Below are 18,114 nucleotides of genomic sequence, written 5' to 3'. Positions count from 1 at the left end.
GACCTCTATGTCCTTCTAGGATGTCGACGAAACTGTTGTCTCTCACTGAGTTAAACCTCAACCCTCTTGGGTTGCCCCAAGCAGGGTATTGACATGAAGCATCCTGCGGTGCAGGACCTTGCCAACCAGCGCCAAAGATGGCACTGATCCTTCCTCTTCTTGATCATCATCAATCACAAGTTTTGCAGACTCTTTCTCCGACAGTCTTATCCTCTCCAACTGCTCCTCTACTGATTCTTCCCTGATTCGTGATCCATAACTTGCCATGTCCGCTAGTTACCCACGAGCCCTAACCTAGCCGGCCTTTGCGCCACCTCGAGAACAACAGAAGGACCGGCCGAAGGTTAGAGATCAACGCAGGGCGCCGTGGAAGACGATGAATTGCTCCTTTGCGCCACAGAGATCGGAGTTCGCTTGTGCGTCGTGGAAAACGTTTCTAGGCATATACTCCTGATTTGTACTCCTCATCTAAACGTTGTACAAGGACTAAAAAGGTAAATAAAAGCAGAACACTCTCTTCTCCGACGCCCCGAATCGAATCCCATCCCCCAAATTCCAAATTGCGCCGCGATCCCTAGCGAGCGATGAAGAAACCTAACCCTCCCCCCTCCAAGCCCTCCGCCTCCGCCAAGCCCGCCGCCGGCATGGCGCCGCGCAAGTCTCGCTGGGGCCCGCCGCCCGCAGGCGCCGCCGGAGACAAGGCCGCGTCCACCTCCCGCCGCACCCCGACCCCCACCCGTTCCTCCAACGCCAGGCGGCACCCCGCTCCTACCGCCCCCGCCCCGCAAGCCGCGTCCCCGGCGGCCGCCACCCGCCCGCCGCCCCACCAGCAGCCGCGGGTGGAGACGCCTCCCCCGCCGCCCTACGGCTTCCACAACCTCGACCGCCGCACCATCCACCTGGCCGACGGCACCGTGCGCACCTACTTCGCCCTGCCCCCCGACTACCCGTTCGAGCCCGCCCCCCTGCCCCAGCTCCCGCACTTCCAGCGTGCCGGCCCCGAGGCCTGGCCGCCGCACCAGCCACCGCCGCAGCAGCAGTTCCCGCCGCACGACAAGCGCAGGCACCCCGCCGATCCCGACGAGGGCTTCTCCAGGCACCCGAAGCAGTCCCGTTTCGAGCCGCCGCCGCATCAACCGTCGCAGATGCAGCAGCCCCCGGTGGACCGGCAAGCGCTCAGGAAGGCGTTCCTCAAGTACTCCAAGATGCTCAACGAGAATTCCGCCCAGAAGCGGATCTACCTTGAAGGTGGACGCGTCCAATGTCTCCCCTGCGGCAGGTTTGTTGATCCCGCCTTGCTTGTCACTTCCTTACTAGGAAGCATTCTTGTACAGATTGTACTCAGTTTTTTGTGCTGGCTTCTTTCCATTGTGGAGCTCGCTCTTACGTTTTGACTTCATATGACTTTACTATGTCTTCCTTATCGTCGTAAATCAATACTGATAATATTATGTGCATGTCTAGCTGGAGAGACACACATTGCGCCCTAGGTTTTTATGCCGCTCAATCAACATAGATTATATATGTGGCCTACTTGGCGATGTGTGACAAGTCTGTTCATTCCTCTAGATGTCGTGTCACTTGGCATAAGTAATTAAGTAGGAATAGTTTCAGGTGAATCGTAGCTTTGCTATTGCTTCATTTTATCTGATACAGGCATGAAATTGAACTGCACTTGATGCAGCGCCATTGTGGTCCCTGAAATTAGTTTCTGTTATTGAATTTTTTATTTCCTCGCCTGAGAACAACGGTATCATCATATTCTACCAGGCCCTTTGTTTGTTTCTGTGAGCTTGCCTCTGTGGCTAGCACATATCATATGTGATCCATGCTGTCTCTTTTCCGCCCACTGAAGCTTGGAGCCAAGTGGTATATTACTTTCGTGATAACTGAGAGAACTGCGAGGCTTTCTTTTCTACTTTGGCATATAATATTAGAATTAATACTGTTTTTATTTGAAATTTGTTATTAGGCTATTAGTGTGAAACTTCCAAGTTATAACTATCCCTGCATTTTTCTTCCAAGTTATAACTATCCCTGCATTTTTTTCAGAGCTACTTTTTGTGTAATATTTCTGATCCAGCTTTCTAGTACAATATTCTGGAACAATATATGTACTGCATATTCTGTTTCACTTCTTTTAGCTGAGTAATTAACATATTGGCTGATATTGCTCAGACAGATATGCTACTATCATATTTTTTCGTTGGCTATAAATAGTACTAGTATTTGTTTGAGTAAATTTACATTGTACTCCCTCCGTTTCTAAATATAAGCTCTTTTAAAGATTTCAATACGAACCACATACGGATGTATATAGACATATTTTAGAGTGTAGATTCACTCATTTTGCTCCGTATGCAGTCCATATTGGAATCTCTAAAAAGTCCTATATTTAGAACCGGGGGGGGGGGGGGGGGGGGGAGTATGTAAATCAATCGTACAGATTTGGATCCTGTACCAGTTGGAATGTACAATTCCACTGCCCAAAGAGGCTCCGTGGAGGCTGTGTTATTTACTAGCCTCAGCTTCGTCTGACTCTAGCCATGCTTGTCAACTATGGTTCGAGCGATTCGCAAGTAGGAGCGAACCTTGTCGCACCAGTCCACATCACGCCCCTGATGTGGCACTTGCCTCACAACTGTGCATGAATTGTGCCAAACTTGTACTGGTTCACTGCAGCATGCACAGCTTCATGTTACCATGTCATGCCTCTCGTAGATCAGCTTGCGCTGTCCTGGAGCTGGATTGTGCCATGTCAGGAGCATAGTTTTTAAAATGAACTAGACCAGCGGTACGACTAAAAAACCATGGAACCGGTGACCTGTCCTGCCTAGTATGGTCAGACTACCATTTAAGCACATGAACCAGAGAACTCCCACTCTGATTGTCTGTTTCAGTGCCGAATTTGGAGGAAACCAGGAGCAGTCAAACCACCCAAGTGCGCCAGGGGACTCCTCTTCTGATATTCTCCCCAAAACCACCCAAGTGTGTCAACGGACTCCTCTTTTGATATTCCGCCAAAAGTAATGCGTGGGAGGGGTTTGAAACCACGACCTCACCTAGTGAGGTCTGAATTTCATCGCCACTAACCAACTAGACCTGATTACTTTGGTGTATAACACCCAAATCTCGAATATTTGGAATTCTGAGGGTTGTGAGGAAGATGTGAGTGAGGGAGAAATGGGTACATTAGTGGGTGACAAAGACAAAGTATAACTTCGTTTTGAGGAGTTTGCCGCTGTCCAGCCTGCGGCTACTCTGGGATGGATTGAGGTTTAGGCCAACAGAGGGGCTTGCTCCCTTTCTTCTGGAGTTAAGAAAGGAACCTACTCTTTGATCTTTGGTGGGCCAGTATGTCTCATTTGAATGGGCTTCCAGTGACAATGTTTTTGAATGCTTGCCTATTGATTCACATGTTACAGCTACAATGCATGTCGGAGAGGTCTGTCCGTCTGTGAGGGTGAGCTCACGTGCGTGTAATAGAGCTATGGGCTAATGAATTGTATTATTGCTATTGTATATCCTGAAATGGCAAATCCTAATGGGCTGGTACTATATGGTCCAATCCTAGAGGCAACTCGGATGCAATTAGCAATAATTTTGGTATTGGAATATTTACCTTGTATTTTTTAGGTTTATTTATGGATAGTTTGGTAACCTGTGACATGGTGGTTTTGCAGCAGATGAGGCAGTAGAGAAATAGCTGGCATTATTCTATCGAAATATCATTTGTGTTTTGAACAACCCAAGATTGTTCTAAAAATTTCTCATCCGAAAGGGGACTTGGAGATATCACCCTCATAGAGGCACCATTATTACTTATCATACCTAGACCGGACCAACGCGACTGCAAAAAACGTAGACCTGATAGCTTGTTGGATCTAGGTCTATCAGTCTATGTGCCACGATATCATCCCTCTGAAATTTGAACCTACAAGCCCCTGCGGTTTATAATCAACTTGCAAGTAAGAACATAGTATAATATTCGTCAAAATTAACACATACTAGTTTTCTTGTTGCTTGTACTTTTAGCTATATATTCCATCTACATATTATTAGTGTTTTAGGGAAAGCATGGGACACCAGTGACCAGGTGATGTGAGGCCTTTGTAGGGGTGGTTATAATAATATTGCCAAGAGAGTGATAAGATCCTAGAAGATGGCTACAAGGGTCGGTCACCATTTCATATGGCAACTTGAATTATGCCTTCGTTCAAAGGGCATTAGGGCAGTAAATAGTTCTACATAGATGCCATCTTATCTCCACTTTGATAACTACATCTAGTATGTCTCTACCGTGGGAAAAAATATCGAGAGAAAGTACAGAAGGTAGATGCTGCCAAAATGGTAGATTAAATTAGATTGGACATTTCACATTTGTCCATCCATCCTATCCCCTTGAGGCTTGTTGCTTGTCATTGTTATTGCAAATTTCCTTTTGCATAACCTCATTCTTTGACGTGTGTGATACTCAGGCTGGGCAATCAGTTACACCGAACCGAATGGTTCGGTTTATCGGTCTATTACAAAATTTGGCTTTCACAAAACGATGACCGGTCAGTTTATTGCTAAGTCACTAACCAAGGCATTTGGTCATGGAGATTCCGGTTCGGTGCTCGGATTTAATCGAGTAAACCGAACAGAGTTAAATGAAGTCAAAAGAAGACGAACACAGAGCAACTGCACCAATGAGAACGCAAACATATCAAATTATCAATTGAAGGGAAGGGAGTAAGAAATGTAGTTGGATGCGCTAATCGGGACAAAGGGGACGCGGCGGCAGTGCTTCTTACAGATCACCAGACGCACCGCTGTTGACTGGAATGACACCGGCGAGATGTCGAGTTGGGGGCGCAGCACGGCCGCATGCCACAAGTCGTAGAAAAAGACGGCGGCGGTCCATGTCCAGCGCGTGGCTGGATCCAGCTTCACCCGGGATGCGATCTGTAGGACACCGATGTTCGCCTGCACTGGCCGCTAAGGCGGATAGTTGTGGTCTTGGAGTCCTGCTAGGGAGGAGAGTTTGAGTTCTTGGAGATGTCGAGTTGGGGGCGCAGCACGGCCGCATGCCACAAGTCGGAGAAAAAGACGGTGGCGGTCCATGTCCAGCCACGTCCAGCTTCACCCGGGATGCGATCTGTAGGACACCGATGTTCGCCTGCACTGGCCGCTAAGGCGGATAGTTGTGGTCTTGGAGTCCTGCTAGGGAGGAGAGTTTGAGTTCTTGGAGAGGTCACGAACTCATGATGGATGGTAGGGCTAGTTGGCGGCTAGGGAGTGATGTGACTTGTGACTTGTGAGGCTGCGACGGGATAAGGATAGGAAGCAACTTGGGAATTTGCGCAAGTGTACGAGCCTTTCGTTAGTTTTCTTGCTTTCTCGGTTCTTTTGGTCAACTCGTGTGTGAAACTGAATTTACCGAAGCAAAATCGGTTCGCTGTAGTTGTTGACCGAATGTACTACCGATTTTTTTGGTTTCGGTGACTTCGGGTTCGGTCCGGGTTTTTCAGCTCGGTTTTTCGGTCAACGGTTTTTATGCCCACCCCTATGTGATGTCCCAATTATAGTTTATTCAGACTCATCATATCTATATTTTCCTCATATGGTATATCTTATTTCCTTTCCGTAGTTGATCCAAATGCATCTCGTGTCGAGAACACATCTTGTTTCACAAGCCTATTGTCAGTATGGTTACCTCCTAACATATGCTTACAAAGATTGGCATACACACAGGTGCCATTAAAAAGCCCTTTAATAGAACTTCTTTCCTTTGATGCCCCTTGTTTCCGATCAGCAGTCAAAATTTAACGCGCTTGCCTGTGTATGGCAAACTTTTATTGGTTGGTAAGTGTAGGGGGTAAATGGACGAGTTAATGACATGCTGGGACTAAAACTAAACATTAGCCATCAGCCTTAGACTTAGTGGTTGTGATTATCTGTGCATGGTAAGGAGAGCTCTGGTGTGGCCTAGACAACTTCATGCAGTCAGTACCAGCTGAAGCATGTTATTTTACTGGTGAACAAATATTACACTGTTTTCTTGTTGTGGGCTCTTCTTCGACATTGAAATTATGTTTTCATGCTTTCTTATCTCACATGTGTGATAGATATGCTTGGGGGCTAGTGCAATATATTTGACATTCTTTTTCATTTGTAGACCATGTCATGTGACAGATTTGCTGGTTACATTTATTTTAGTAGATATCAGCTCTTGTTGAACATGCCTTAATTTGTTTGCATTATGTCTGGTCAATGTGCACAATTCCAGGTCTTCTAAGGACTTTGCTGATGTGCACGGGCTTGTCATGCATGCTTACAACCCACCAAATGCAGATTCATTTGTTGATCATCTTGGTTTACACAAGGCATTGTGTGTCCTTAAGGGATGGGATTATACAAAAGTCCCTGATAACTCTAAGGCATACCAGTCATTACCTCCTGACCTTGTTCGAGCAAATAGGGAGGACCTTATTATATGGCCTCCAACTGTTATCATTCGTAACACTACCACTGGGAGGAAGAAAGATGGACGCTCTGAGGGTCTGGGAAACAAAGAAATGGATAAGAAAATTGCAGGTATGTCTATAATGTAGTCTCCAACTTATAAAGTGAACAGTTGTTGCATACTTGGTTGGATAAGTGCACAGCAGTTTCTTATTTGCACCGTGTCCTTGATATCAATGTCACATTTATGCAAGAGACCTAAAAAACTTGTATGGTAACGCTTTAATGACCTTTCACCCTGGTCTTTCACTTTTTCTACTGAAGCATTATTAAAGCTATGCATTTATGTTAGGTCCATTATTCATTATACTGAACTAGGAACATTGTGGTCCCATAGGAATTGAACATACAAGACCATTGTATAGCTTGTCAAACTGATGGATTGAGAACACTGAATATTTCCCCTTTTTTTATGAGCTCAGTCCGTGTACTACTCTCAGGCACATTACTACCATGTGATATGGCTGACTCCGGTTGATTGTGTTGAGAGATTAGCTTTGCATGTTTTTAACTTCTGTTAGAGTCGGTGAGGATTGCGTGGTTATCCTATTTTGTTGGGTCATAGAGCAAACTGTGAAGAACAGGCCTGGCACAGTGGTGAAGTACTCCCCGCTTGTGCCAAGAGGTCCTGGGTTCGACACAGCCTCTCTGCATTGCACTGTGCAGGGGTAGGGCTTGCTTCGTATAATCCTTCCCCAGACCCCACCTGGGGTGGGAGTTTCTAGCACTTGGTCTGTCCTTTGTAGAGCAGAACTCTCTTGATTGATTGGAGCGGTGAGAATTGTGAGGTTATCCTATTTTGTTGGGCCATAGAGCAGAACTGTCTTGGCTGAGGCAGTAGCATGAGTGCTGTGAGTTCTTGCAAGGTTGATCTCTGCAGTAGTAGTGGGGGTATCTCCGGTGCATTATTTGGCTTAAGCGATCAGTGGCATCTAACACTATTAGATGAGTCATGTTGAGTATGCATTCCTCAAAAAGGAATTAATGCACAGAGTACACTGCCCCAGCAATATTAGTTTGCCCTGGCTTTGTTTTAATACCTGAAGTGCATATCCTGGTTTCAAATTCAAGGAGCTCCGTTAAGTTCTGATATTTGAGTCTGGAAAGCACACATTTACTTCCAGTGCGCTATGTATCTTAGTCAGACCTGGGTGTATTTTCTCATCTCTGCCTAATGTTTTGGCTGGCTATATATTTTTGTTAGAGGAAGACTTTAGCATTATCTTTGGGGTTCAGATTCTTTGCTCAAACGGAATATCAAATCTACTGTTGGTGTCGAGTGTGCAATTTAGATTTGAATGTAGCCACATTAGACTCCAAGAAAATAAAACCATATGAGAAATGCCGTTCCCACTTATGCAACTACTGCTCTGTTGAGCACATGTTTATGAAATAATACCATATATAGCACAGTAATATTTGCTGTGTTGTCATCTATCTTTGTTTTCAGAACTAGGGTTTGCTGGTGGCAAGTCGAAGTCCTTGTATGGAAAGGAAGGGCATCTGGGTCTGACACTTATCAAGTTCGCGAACAACCCATCTGGCTTGAAGGAGGCTGAGCGCCTTGCTGAGTTTTTTGAGAGGCAAGATCATGGACGTGTAGGTTGGTCACGTGCACAGGCTACTCACAACTTAGACCCTGATACAAACCCTATGCTGGTTGAGACTGATAGCAGGGGTGAGAAAAAGAGAATACTTTATGGGTGCCTAGCAATTTCCTCTGATCTGGATGAATTAGACTCAGATTCAAGAAAAAGGGCTACTGTCAAGAGCATAAAAGAATTTGACCCATCTGACTAGTCTCCTCAGAAAGGCCCACCATCCCGCCAGTTTGTTTAATTTAGACTGAAACATCTGTATCTCCTGTCAGTTCCGATTTCCTAGATACATGCTACTGCTGTGCTCCGGATATCTTAGTATGGATATAATACCTGCCCTTAGGATGCTTATGGTCATTATAATTATTCCTGGGATTTATTTTGTATCAAGTCTTTTCTGCCAGTCATCGCTCACTGATTGAATGATTATCTGGAAGACCTAATTATTCTTCCAAATCGGTAGTTATTTATTGCATTATCAACTGCCCGCAGTATGAACTGTGATATTTATCTTGCCTGTAGTGCATTTGGTAGATAAATTCGTGGCACAGTTCATGGTAATCTGGAAGGCTCATTATTCTTCCAAATCGATGGTTATCTATAGCGCTTGAATGTTGAAAGTGATGACGGGATACATTCTTTTGTAAGGATTAATGGTCAGATCAGTCTATATATCGTTGCATTAGGTCAGTACTACTATATTGCCTAGGGAACTGCCATAATCTTTGGATGGCCCCTCATGTTTGTATTGGTCTTTACATTCAGGGTACTTCTTCCAGCAATCTGTTGCATGGAACAAGATGGTGGTAAAACCACTTAAATGTCAGGTGGCGCTTCTTAGTACATTTTTGTTCAGTTTGTGTTTGCATCAGGGGCAGCTGTGATTTAGGTGCCAACACTTTGAAAATTAGGTTCAGAAGAAGATGAGGTTCGTAGATAGTAGTGGAGGAATAATATATTGTGCATATAGCACTTTCTCCTACTCTCTCTGTCACATAACATAAGATGTTATTACAGGCAATATGTGGGTATATTGGTTGTAATAGCATCTTATATTATGGAACGGAGGGAGTAGTAAAGAAGCATTCAACTTTGAATATGCATTGGAATGATAGAGATTTAGTTGGAAGTACCAGATGCTATAGTTAGTTCTCAAAACAGTACCATTTCAATTAATAGGTACGTCATTATTGGAAGGAACAGGTAAACTGAAATTTGGTTCGTGTGATGTATTCTGCCATTGAAATACTCTTGTCATAGATATGGATGTTTCTCAACAACATGGTGCTGGCACATTATCAGTTGCTAACGTTGCAGTGTTTGTTTCTTCCATAAAAAGCTGCACCTATCCTGTGGAGTCTAGTGCATCCCTTCTCTCCATCAGGGTGCCGAAAATGCTTTTAGCGTGTTTTTTGTTGGTGGGAGTGCAACAGTGCTCCTTTTGCTGCCTTTTTCCCGGCGGCTGTGCTCGTGGCCACAAGACCTGGATAGGACCTTTGAGCTGCACAGTGCTGGGCTGTGCCGGGCTCGGAATGCCGCTGTCTGTTGCATCATTATTAGTGCAGGTTGCTGCTCCATCCGATTATGTTCTGATCTTGCTGTGATCGCGGCAATGTCTCTGTCGCCCCTGTGTAGTGGTCGCCTTTCTTCGGTTTCCAGTTAGCCACGCAGGCCTGAAATAATCAGGGAACAAACGTTGAATATTTCAAAAAAAAGGGGAATAAACGCTGAACCCTACTGCAGGGCCCACCTGACGATTGAGGTCAGTGAAGCCACAAATGATCGATGAGATTTTTCAGCTCATGTGTCAAACTGTTGAGAGAAAAGTGAATCCTATATCCCTTTCATTAGATGATTGTAGGCATTTATATAAGGAGAAGGGATGCGATGAAGAGGCATCCGTTCGGGAGAGATGGCAGTTACAAGGGGAGATTTACCCCATAATTAACACACGTTAATTAAACTCTAACACCCCCCCCCCCCTAATCTACACTTGTCTGTCGAGAATCATCATCTTGATTAGAGGCTCCTTTGAAAACCCTGTGGGAAAAATATGAGGAGTATAGTGTTTGATATATTGTCAAAACTCCTTCAAACCTAGTGAAAATAAGGAGAAAATGATGCAACATATAATGGTTATTGTCTCTTTTAACTCAATACGAGAAAACTCATAGAGTTTAGAGGATAATAAATATGCCGCATATACTTCCCTAAAAAACCCTGTGGGGAAAACAGAAAGTATGGCATATGATCTTGTGTTGATATTACCTTATTAAAAACCTTTATGAGAACCTATAAAGTAAACTCATGAAAGGAAAAAGAGTATAATATGATGCATTGAAGAGGAACAATTCGGGAAGATACTCCCCTTGATTCTTGCATATTCTGAAGCCGTCACATATCAACTCCATGAACATATTTCTGGAATGTAGATGTTGATAGAGACTTTGTGAACAAATCAGTCGCATGATTTGACTTGCACGATATGCAATATATCGACATTGCTTATTACGTAACCTGTTTGCATCCGGGCAACACAAGAGACATTATCGTTGAGATAATGGTTGGTGGATGTAGCCATGAGGTCTGTTTCGAAAACTATTCATGAGGGGGCTATCACACCTAGTAGGAACACTAAGCTTGTCCACGATCTGACATAGTGGGGATCTGATCGATGTATCCAATGATATCGGTGTTCACATTCCTGTGAAACTGAAAAGCAGGACAAGATGTTTGATGCCTTGGAGATATCGAAAGACATTCTTGAGTACCAATCAATTGTGTTTGGTGGATCCAATGGCATTATGGAACGTTGAGTTTCAATATCTCATTTCCATCATCTCTTGGTTTAAATAGATCTTTCTCTACGTCTAGAGAATGAACTACCATGAGAATTATGGATGGATAAGATTTGTCCACAATAAATTTCTCCAATATATTTTGGATATAGACAACATGGTGTATCATAATGTATGAATGAAGGTGCTCAAGTTGTAGTAACGAGCGGTATTTTGGTTTACCCAAATCCTTCATTTTTAACCCCGTCATTTAGATGATTACATGTGTCTTCATTACAGACACACAAACATGGATAATCATCATTTTAGGAGTAATCCTTGTGTATAAGGAACTCACTACGTTGGTTGTATCATATGTACTGACAACAATAAGTCGTATGGTGACTTACTGATTTTTACACAATGTATGTTGCATTTTGCATTTCGATTCAGAAGTGAGATTCCATCGGGAATCAATCATATATGTCTGAATCTAGTGATCCACATGAATATGTAATCACTACATCTATCAACTGCAGAGATAGATGATTTTGTACTGCCAATGATATAAGTTATCGGAAAGAGATTCCACCTCTGGAGAATAGTTGGGTATCTGCGTGAACCCTTGTGCTACAATACTTGCTCTTTGTTTCACCACCTCGTTATTCTCAATTCTGTTTCCAGAAGAAAACTGGTGTAGGTATTGCTTATGCATACCTTTCCATTTTTGAGCAAGATCATTTCTACCTAGATTATACCCTTTGCTTGAGTTCAGTCCGAGTGTTGTTCACACTTTGCCATGGCCATGGTCTTTGGATCTGAATCACTTGAAAGGTTTTTCAATCTAGTTGAGAAATATATGTCGACAATTGTAGACTTCCGGTTATATGTTTCTCCAGAATCTATATATCAATATATAGTTAATGAAAATATCGTTACCCATGGTGACTGCTCGCGATTTCCCAATGCGATTGAGTCGGGTATTCCGATATCCCGGTCATTGTGTGCACTGTGACCTGGGTTGGTGGAGGTTTCCCGTCCACTGGGTGTATAATGCCCATCAGGTGTCTGTCAACGTGAAGTTGACTTGCATTTACTGATTCATACGCCTTGATATCCTTGCTTGCGAGAAGCTAAATCCCGATGTACTTCTGCCATACATCTCCCCATGTTGCTTTGAACGGGGAGTGGAGTGGATTTTGTTGGTATCTCCACTCTTTCAGGCGTACTTTTGCAGGATTGTAGGATTGTGTGACACCTTTATAGTCAGTAAATGAATCTGGCAGGTTATTTGCAATGTATTGCAAATCTTCTGAACGCAGCTCTTTGAGTACGTGGATTTGAGGCAGAAATGTGTTGAACATTCCACTAATTTCCTGGCATTCTTTATGGTACTTGAAGTCTCCCCCTAATGCCAATGTGTTGAACATTCCACTAATTTCCTGGCATTCTTTATGGTACTTGAAGTCTCCCCCTAATGTCTGGAAATATTCCTCGTTGAATCAACATACTGGCCTTGAATAACTCCCCATGTGAGGGGCTTGAGGTATTGACGGTAATACAGTTATTCCTCACATAGATCCCAACTATATGTTGAGGAGCCAATGATGTATGCCGGGTGGTGATATCGGTATGCAACCGAATTACCGCAGATAGGAAATACTTGGTAGATATCCACATATCAAAGATAGAGGGGAATACTATTATGCAGTTCTGTCATGAGCGTGTCAAACTGCATGACTCCAACGTAAAGTTAGTAAGTTGCAATTTCAAAGTAAAGATAATGCAATGAGCTTAACTCTTTCAATAGGATTCTACCAAACCATTTTGAGTCTAGACATTAGGACAAATTGCTAAACTTCGATCCAAAAGCCATAAAGAAGGCCCTCAAGGAGAATTCTGCAATGTTATCCATTCGATTTGCTTGAAATCGATGTCAGGATAATGAGCCAATGGTTTCGTGTGAATAAAGTACACACTTAAGACCATCATGTAGATATGTCTTTTAGAACCATGGAATACCTGAATAGTCTAGTCAATGGATGGGAAGAGCCACTTACCTCAACTTGATGCATTCAAGGAGTCTGAGTGGTTCAACGTAGACTTTAAGGTGTGCGAGCCTTAAAATTAGCTTCCCTATGTCACTTGTAGTGCACATAAAATCCAAATGGTGTTAGAATTTAGCATCATAATAATCATAAACTATCGGAATTGCTGATAGTTTCGGTTTCAACCCAATGTCTCGATGACAAAGGCGAGTATGCCAAGTTTTTCATGTACAAGACATTTTGGAAAACTATCTTGGGTGCAACATGTGCTACGGGTTTTGTAGTATGTGTAGTACAATCCAGATGATACATAGAGAATGTGCTTGCCATATCCGTTGCATATGGTAAAGAGAATGTATTTCTCTTTCTTGTCAGCATAAGTTTTGCTATGGAAACCATTTTGACGAATATCTCTATAGCCTAGTAGGGTACGAGTTAAACCTGGGAAGCAATGAAGCATCCCGACGTTACTCGAGTACCCACGGGGATAGTAAATATGACTCGAGTTGAGCCAACAAATACCTCATCGCGTCTAGCGATTGTAAAATATCTCCTTTCTCTCAATGAGAGTGGAAAACATTGCACTTCCCTGAATATAGAGTTTGTGGTGCATATGTCCACAAGGCACATATCATTTTTCATCGAATTGACTCCCATAGAAATCTATATATAGACATGAAGATTCTCAAGAAAATCACTGTCGGATATATAGAATACATACAAATGAATTTGTATGAAAATGCTGATACAATATATTGTGATATACAATATATGATGACAATAATAATCATGTTCTTATTAGAACATCATAAATGGACAGATATAAATAGATCACTAAGGAGACTAAGGGACTAAATGTATAGTCTCCAAACATGTCGGTTGATGCATATTCAACCACCATGCTCTCCATGCTCATAGGGTCTCGTGACAGCTTGATGGTGTCAGGTTGAGGGTTTGAAGTGAGTTTCAAACCATTACCCTTGAGGTCCTTTGCGTCCTGGTGGTGTGGCTTGGATTGCACGCACTATTGTCGTGGTTCTAAGTCTGACAGTAATGTAGGGGGGTAAGTACGGAGAGGCGAGATCTTAGCTATGGAGAAGTTGTAAGGACGCAAGGTTTACGAGTTCAGGCCCTTCTCGGAAGAAGTAAAAACCCTATGTCTCGGAGCCCGGAGGCGGTCGACTGGATTATGTGAGTATGAGTTACAGAGGTGCGAACCCTTGTCTCGGAGGAGGGGGTGGCTTATATAGAGTGCGCCAGGACCCCGGCCAGCCCACGTTACGAAGGGTTCAATGTACATTAAGGCAGGGCGTTACTGGTACCGCTAGTAATAAAGTGCTATGATGACCATAAAAGCTATTTAATAACCGACCGTTAGCGTGCGGGGTGACTTTAGGTCTCCTGGCCGTCGAGTGGTTGGATCTTGGTCGAGTGATCGCTTCTTGTTCGAGTGACTTCGAGTCTGTCGAGTGGAACACCTTCAAGTCGATTGAAAGGTGATTTCTTCTAGAGATGTCCCTGGGTAGGGCAGTTAGGACAGGTCCATGACCCTACCCTAGGTACATAGCTTCATCATTAGACCCCGAATGGATCGAGGTTTGAGTGGGGAAGGAGTTGAGGACCTCTCCGACTCGTTTTTCATGCCGTGAGCATATCTTGCTCCGGATCAATGGACCTGAGTGATGACAGCAGCTTCCTTTTCATTCGCCTTGATCCATTCTTAATTCTTCGTCGAGTGAGTTTCTTTACTTGTAAGGCTCCGAGTGACGGTGCGGAGGAGATCTTTTAGTTTGACAAGTTTGTTTGCTGCCGCAGATTTCGTGGGATCCGAATTTTGGGAAGCGCGCGGGACGGGGGAGGCCGCAGTAATCGGATGGGATAGAGCGGAGACGCCTCGATCCTCGCGCTGCCTTTTTCACCACGTACCGCGCGCGCGATCATTACGGGATTTGACAGAGTCACCTGGGCCTACCCGTCAGCCACTCGGAAGCGGCCTCATATAAGGCGTTGGACCGGAGTCTCCCGAACAGTGCATCTCATTTCCCCTTCTCTTCCTCACGCCTCTCCGCTGCGCTCGCTCTCGTCCCAGCGCCACCGCACCATACGTGTCTCGCCGGTAACAATGGGGAAGGAGAAGACAACGGCTCTGGAGCGGGCAAAGAAGGCGACAACGAGGTCGAAGGGGAAGGTGACCAGCCGGGGCGGATCTTCCTCGCGGTCCGGCCTGCCGAGGGGCTAGATCCAGGGCGACTGGATCCACTCGAGGATCTCCCAAGAAGACCTCAACAACTTGGCCGAAGGGGGGCTGATCCCCTACGACTCGGCACGGCTTCCGGGGAAGGAATCTGAGCCGCAGCCTCGGGAGGGTGAGCGTGTCCTTCTTGCCACCCACGTCGACCGCGGATTTTCCTTGCCCCCTCACCCCTTCTTCCGAGGGTTTCTGAACTTCTTTGGGGCACAACTCCATCATTTTACCCCCAACTCAATCGTTTATCTTGCCGCTTTCATTTCTTTGTGTGAGAACTTCCTGGGTTGTCGGCCTCACTGGGGTCTCTTCAAGCATATTTTCACTTGTCGCTCCCAGACAGTGAAAAAGGCTAATCCGAGTGACGAGAGGACCCAAGTGATCCAGATGTGTGGGGGTCTTGGCATCCAGACGAGAGGGAAAAGCTCCTTCCCGGCCATGATTCTTCCCCACTCAGTTCGCGGATGGCAGTCGACCTGGTTTTACTGTAAAGACCAGTCGACGCCAGGGTAATCGACTGGCCTCCCTCCCTTTACCATGGACCGAGTGGAAAAACCCTCCCCTTTGAAGGTGCTCCCGGAGGAGAAGGCGCACGTGAAGGTGTTGGTCGACCGAGTGGTCCAGCTTATTCGTGATGGGGTCACTGGTATGGATCTCTTGGAGGTCTTCCTTCAGCGGCACATCCAGCCTCTCCAAGCCCGAGACCATCCGATGTGGATGTATTCGGGTCTTGAAGACTCCACTCGGATCCACCCGGAGGAGGTCAACGACGACACATTGGAGAAGTGGCTGTCTGGCATTACCGGGAATAAGGACAATCCCAGGGGAGCCAGGAGAGTCCCTCCATTCGACCAGTCCCACGCACCAGAGCAGGTCTGATTCTGAGTTTTTGCTTGTAATCTGAATTCACTCGCGTAGCTGCCTATATTGCGTCGACTGACTTTGCTCTCCCTGCTTCCTTTCAGGCCATTATTGAAATGTATTCAATGCCCAACGGGGAGCAAGACCAAGTATTGGAAGGCGAGGCGAGTGGTGGCGACAGTGGCGAGTGGACTTCCGATGGTGAAGGGATGGAGGAAGCGACGACTCAAGTGATGGAGAAGAAGTCGAGTCGCCCCCTCGCAGGGAGAGGCGATCCAAGCTCGACCAAGAACGGCCGAGTGCCCGCGACAAGGCAACTACTCAGGTTGGTCAGTCTTCGAAGCGTCCTCGGATCTCTTCACCAACCCCGACTGAGAAGGCGCCAAAGCACCCCAAAGTTGTAGAGCCGAGGACTCGGAAGGCGTTGCCGAAGATCAAGATTGATATCCTCGTTGCCTCCGCGTGAGTGTCTCTCTTTGTATTCACTCGACGCTCCGTGCTGTTTGTTTTTCTTGTTTTAATTAGGCGAACTTTGGAATTGTCAGCGCTGCCACTTCCGGGACCTCAGCTTACAGGGATATGAAGAGGTGATGGAGGATGCGGTCACTTCTAATTCGGGTATGATTTCTGCCATACTATCTCTATTCGGTCGATTCAACTGCAATGTGCCTCATTGGGTGACGTGATTTTGGCAATTGAACTTTGCACAGCTCCCAACATTATCGACCTCCCTGATGATGATGAAGAGTCCGAGAGGCCTTTGACGAGGAAGAATAGGCGAGCTCCTGTAAGTGAGTCGACGCCGAGGGCGGAGCCAGTCGTTCAGGACACTGGCGACATCAATCGGGGTTCTATTACCTTCGCCGAGCCACTGTCGAGTGCCTTGCCTTCTTCGTCGACTGCTCGAGCCCCTGTCGACCCGCCTTCACTTTTTGCAACCCATCATGTCCCGGAGGACGAGGTGAATGTTGCTAGGGAAGCCATACTCTAGGCGGGCATTATGATGGAGGAGATGAAGACGGTGCGGGACGCCAGCCAAGCCGCCTATGATGCCAGCTCGGCTCTCTAGAGCAATGTTCAGGTTAGTTGGTCACCGCTTGTTCTGTTAGGATATGCTATCTGAAGATTCTTTCCGAAAATCTTTTCATCTGTACACCCACTGGGTGTGTCGATTAAATTTTTTGGACTAGTGGGGGCACGCTGAGTGCACCCACTGGGTGTAGTCCCCGAGACTACCGTGGACTGCTGGCAGTCGACTGTAGTCTTTGTATTTTGTCGAGTAAAACCAAACTGGCAGTTTGTTTCTTCCGCTCGACTCCGGTGGGCCAGTCAAGTGGGATCAGAACCGGTGGGGGCACGCAAACTGGGTGTAGTCCCCGAGACTACGGTGGACTGCTGGCAGTCGACTGTAGTCTTTGTATTTTGTCGAGTAAAACCGAACTGGTAGTTTGTTTCTTCCGCTCGACTCCGGTGGGCCGGTCAAGTGGGATCAGAACCGGTGGGGGCACGCAAAGTGCACCCACTGGGTGTAGTCCCCGAGACTATGGTGGACTGCGGGCAGTCGACCGTAGTCTTAGTACTTAATGTCTTCGTCGTTTTTTGCCGTGGAATAATTTCTCCCCTTTGACTTCAGAAATCTTGTGATCTTGGAGCTCGCTTCGCTGATTTGGAAAGTCAGCAGATTCAACTGAAACTTGACTTGGAGCTAGCCAGGATAGAACTGCAGACGGTCAGAGACGGCGCCGCTGGTAAGACAAGTCTGTCGACTGGTCAGTTTTAGGCTCGAGCACCCTTCTGCTATTTCTGAATCAATCATCATTTCTTTGCAGAAAAACTGAGAGAAGCTTTGGTGAAAAAGGATCAGGATTTGTTTGCTGCCTAGAAGGAGGCTGATGACAGGACCGCTCTGGCCGAACAGAAGCTGGCTTCAGTCGGCCAGTTGGAAGAAGAGAATACCAGGCTGAAGACTGCTCTGAATGAAGCCAACAGGGAGTGCACACGTTGGAAGAAGGAGAACCTCAATCTGAACGAAAAGATGGAAGGCGTCGCTCATAGGAGGGACGATCTGGAGAGCTACC

The 18,114-nt window shown here is 45.7% G+C and overlaps 1 protein-coding gene across 1 annotated transcript; it reads left to right on the top strand.

Moving 5' to 3' along the window:
- Positions 1-303: 303 nt before the first annotated feature.
- Positions 304-8,495, top strand: LOC123084876 (formin-like protein 7). Its single transcript, XM_044506405.1, has 3 exons — positions 304-1,279; positions 6,272-6,579; positions 7,958-8,495. The coding sequence occupies exons 1-3, from the start codon at positions 585-587 to the stop codon at positions 8,305-8,307; spliced, it is 1,353 nt and encodes a 450-aa protein (XP_044362340.1). The 5' UTR covers positions 304-584; the 3' UTR covers positions 8,308-8,495.
- Positions 8,496-18,114: the final 9,619 nt, after the last annotated feature.

This window comes from Triticum aestivum, chromosome 4A (genome assembly GCF_018294505.1).
Source record: "Triticum aestivum cultivar Chinese Spring chromosome 4A, IWGSC CS RefSeq v2.1, whole genome shotgun sequence".
NCBI classification, from domain to species: domain Eukaryota; kingdom Viridiplantae; phylum Streptophyta; class Magnoliopsida; order Poales; family Poaceae; genus Triticum; species Triticum aestivum.
Note: the sequence above shows the minus strand (reverse complement) of the source record. Positions and strands in the feature narration are given on the sequence as shown.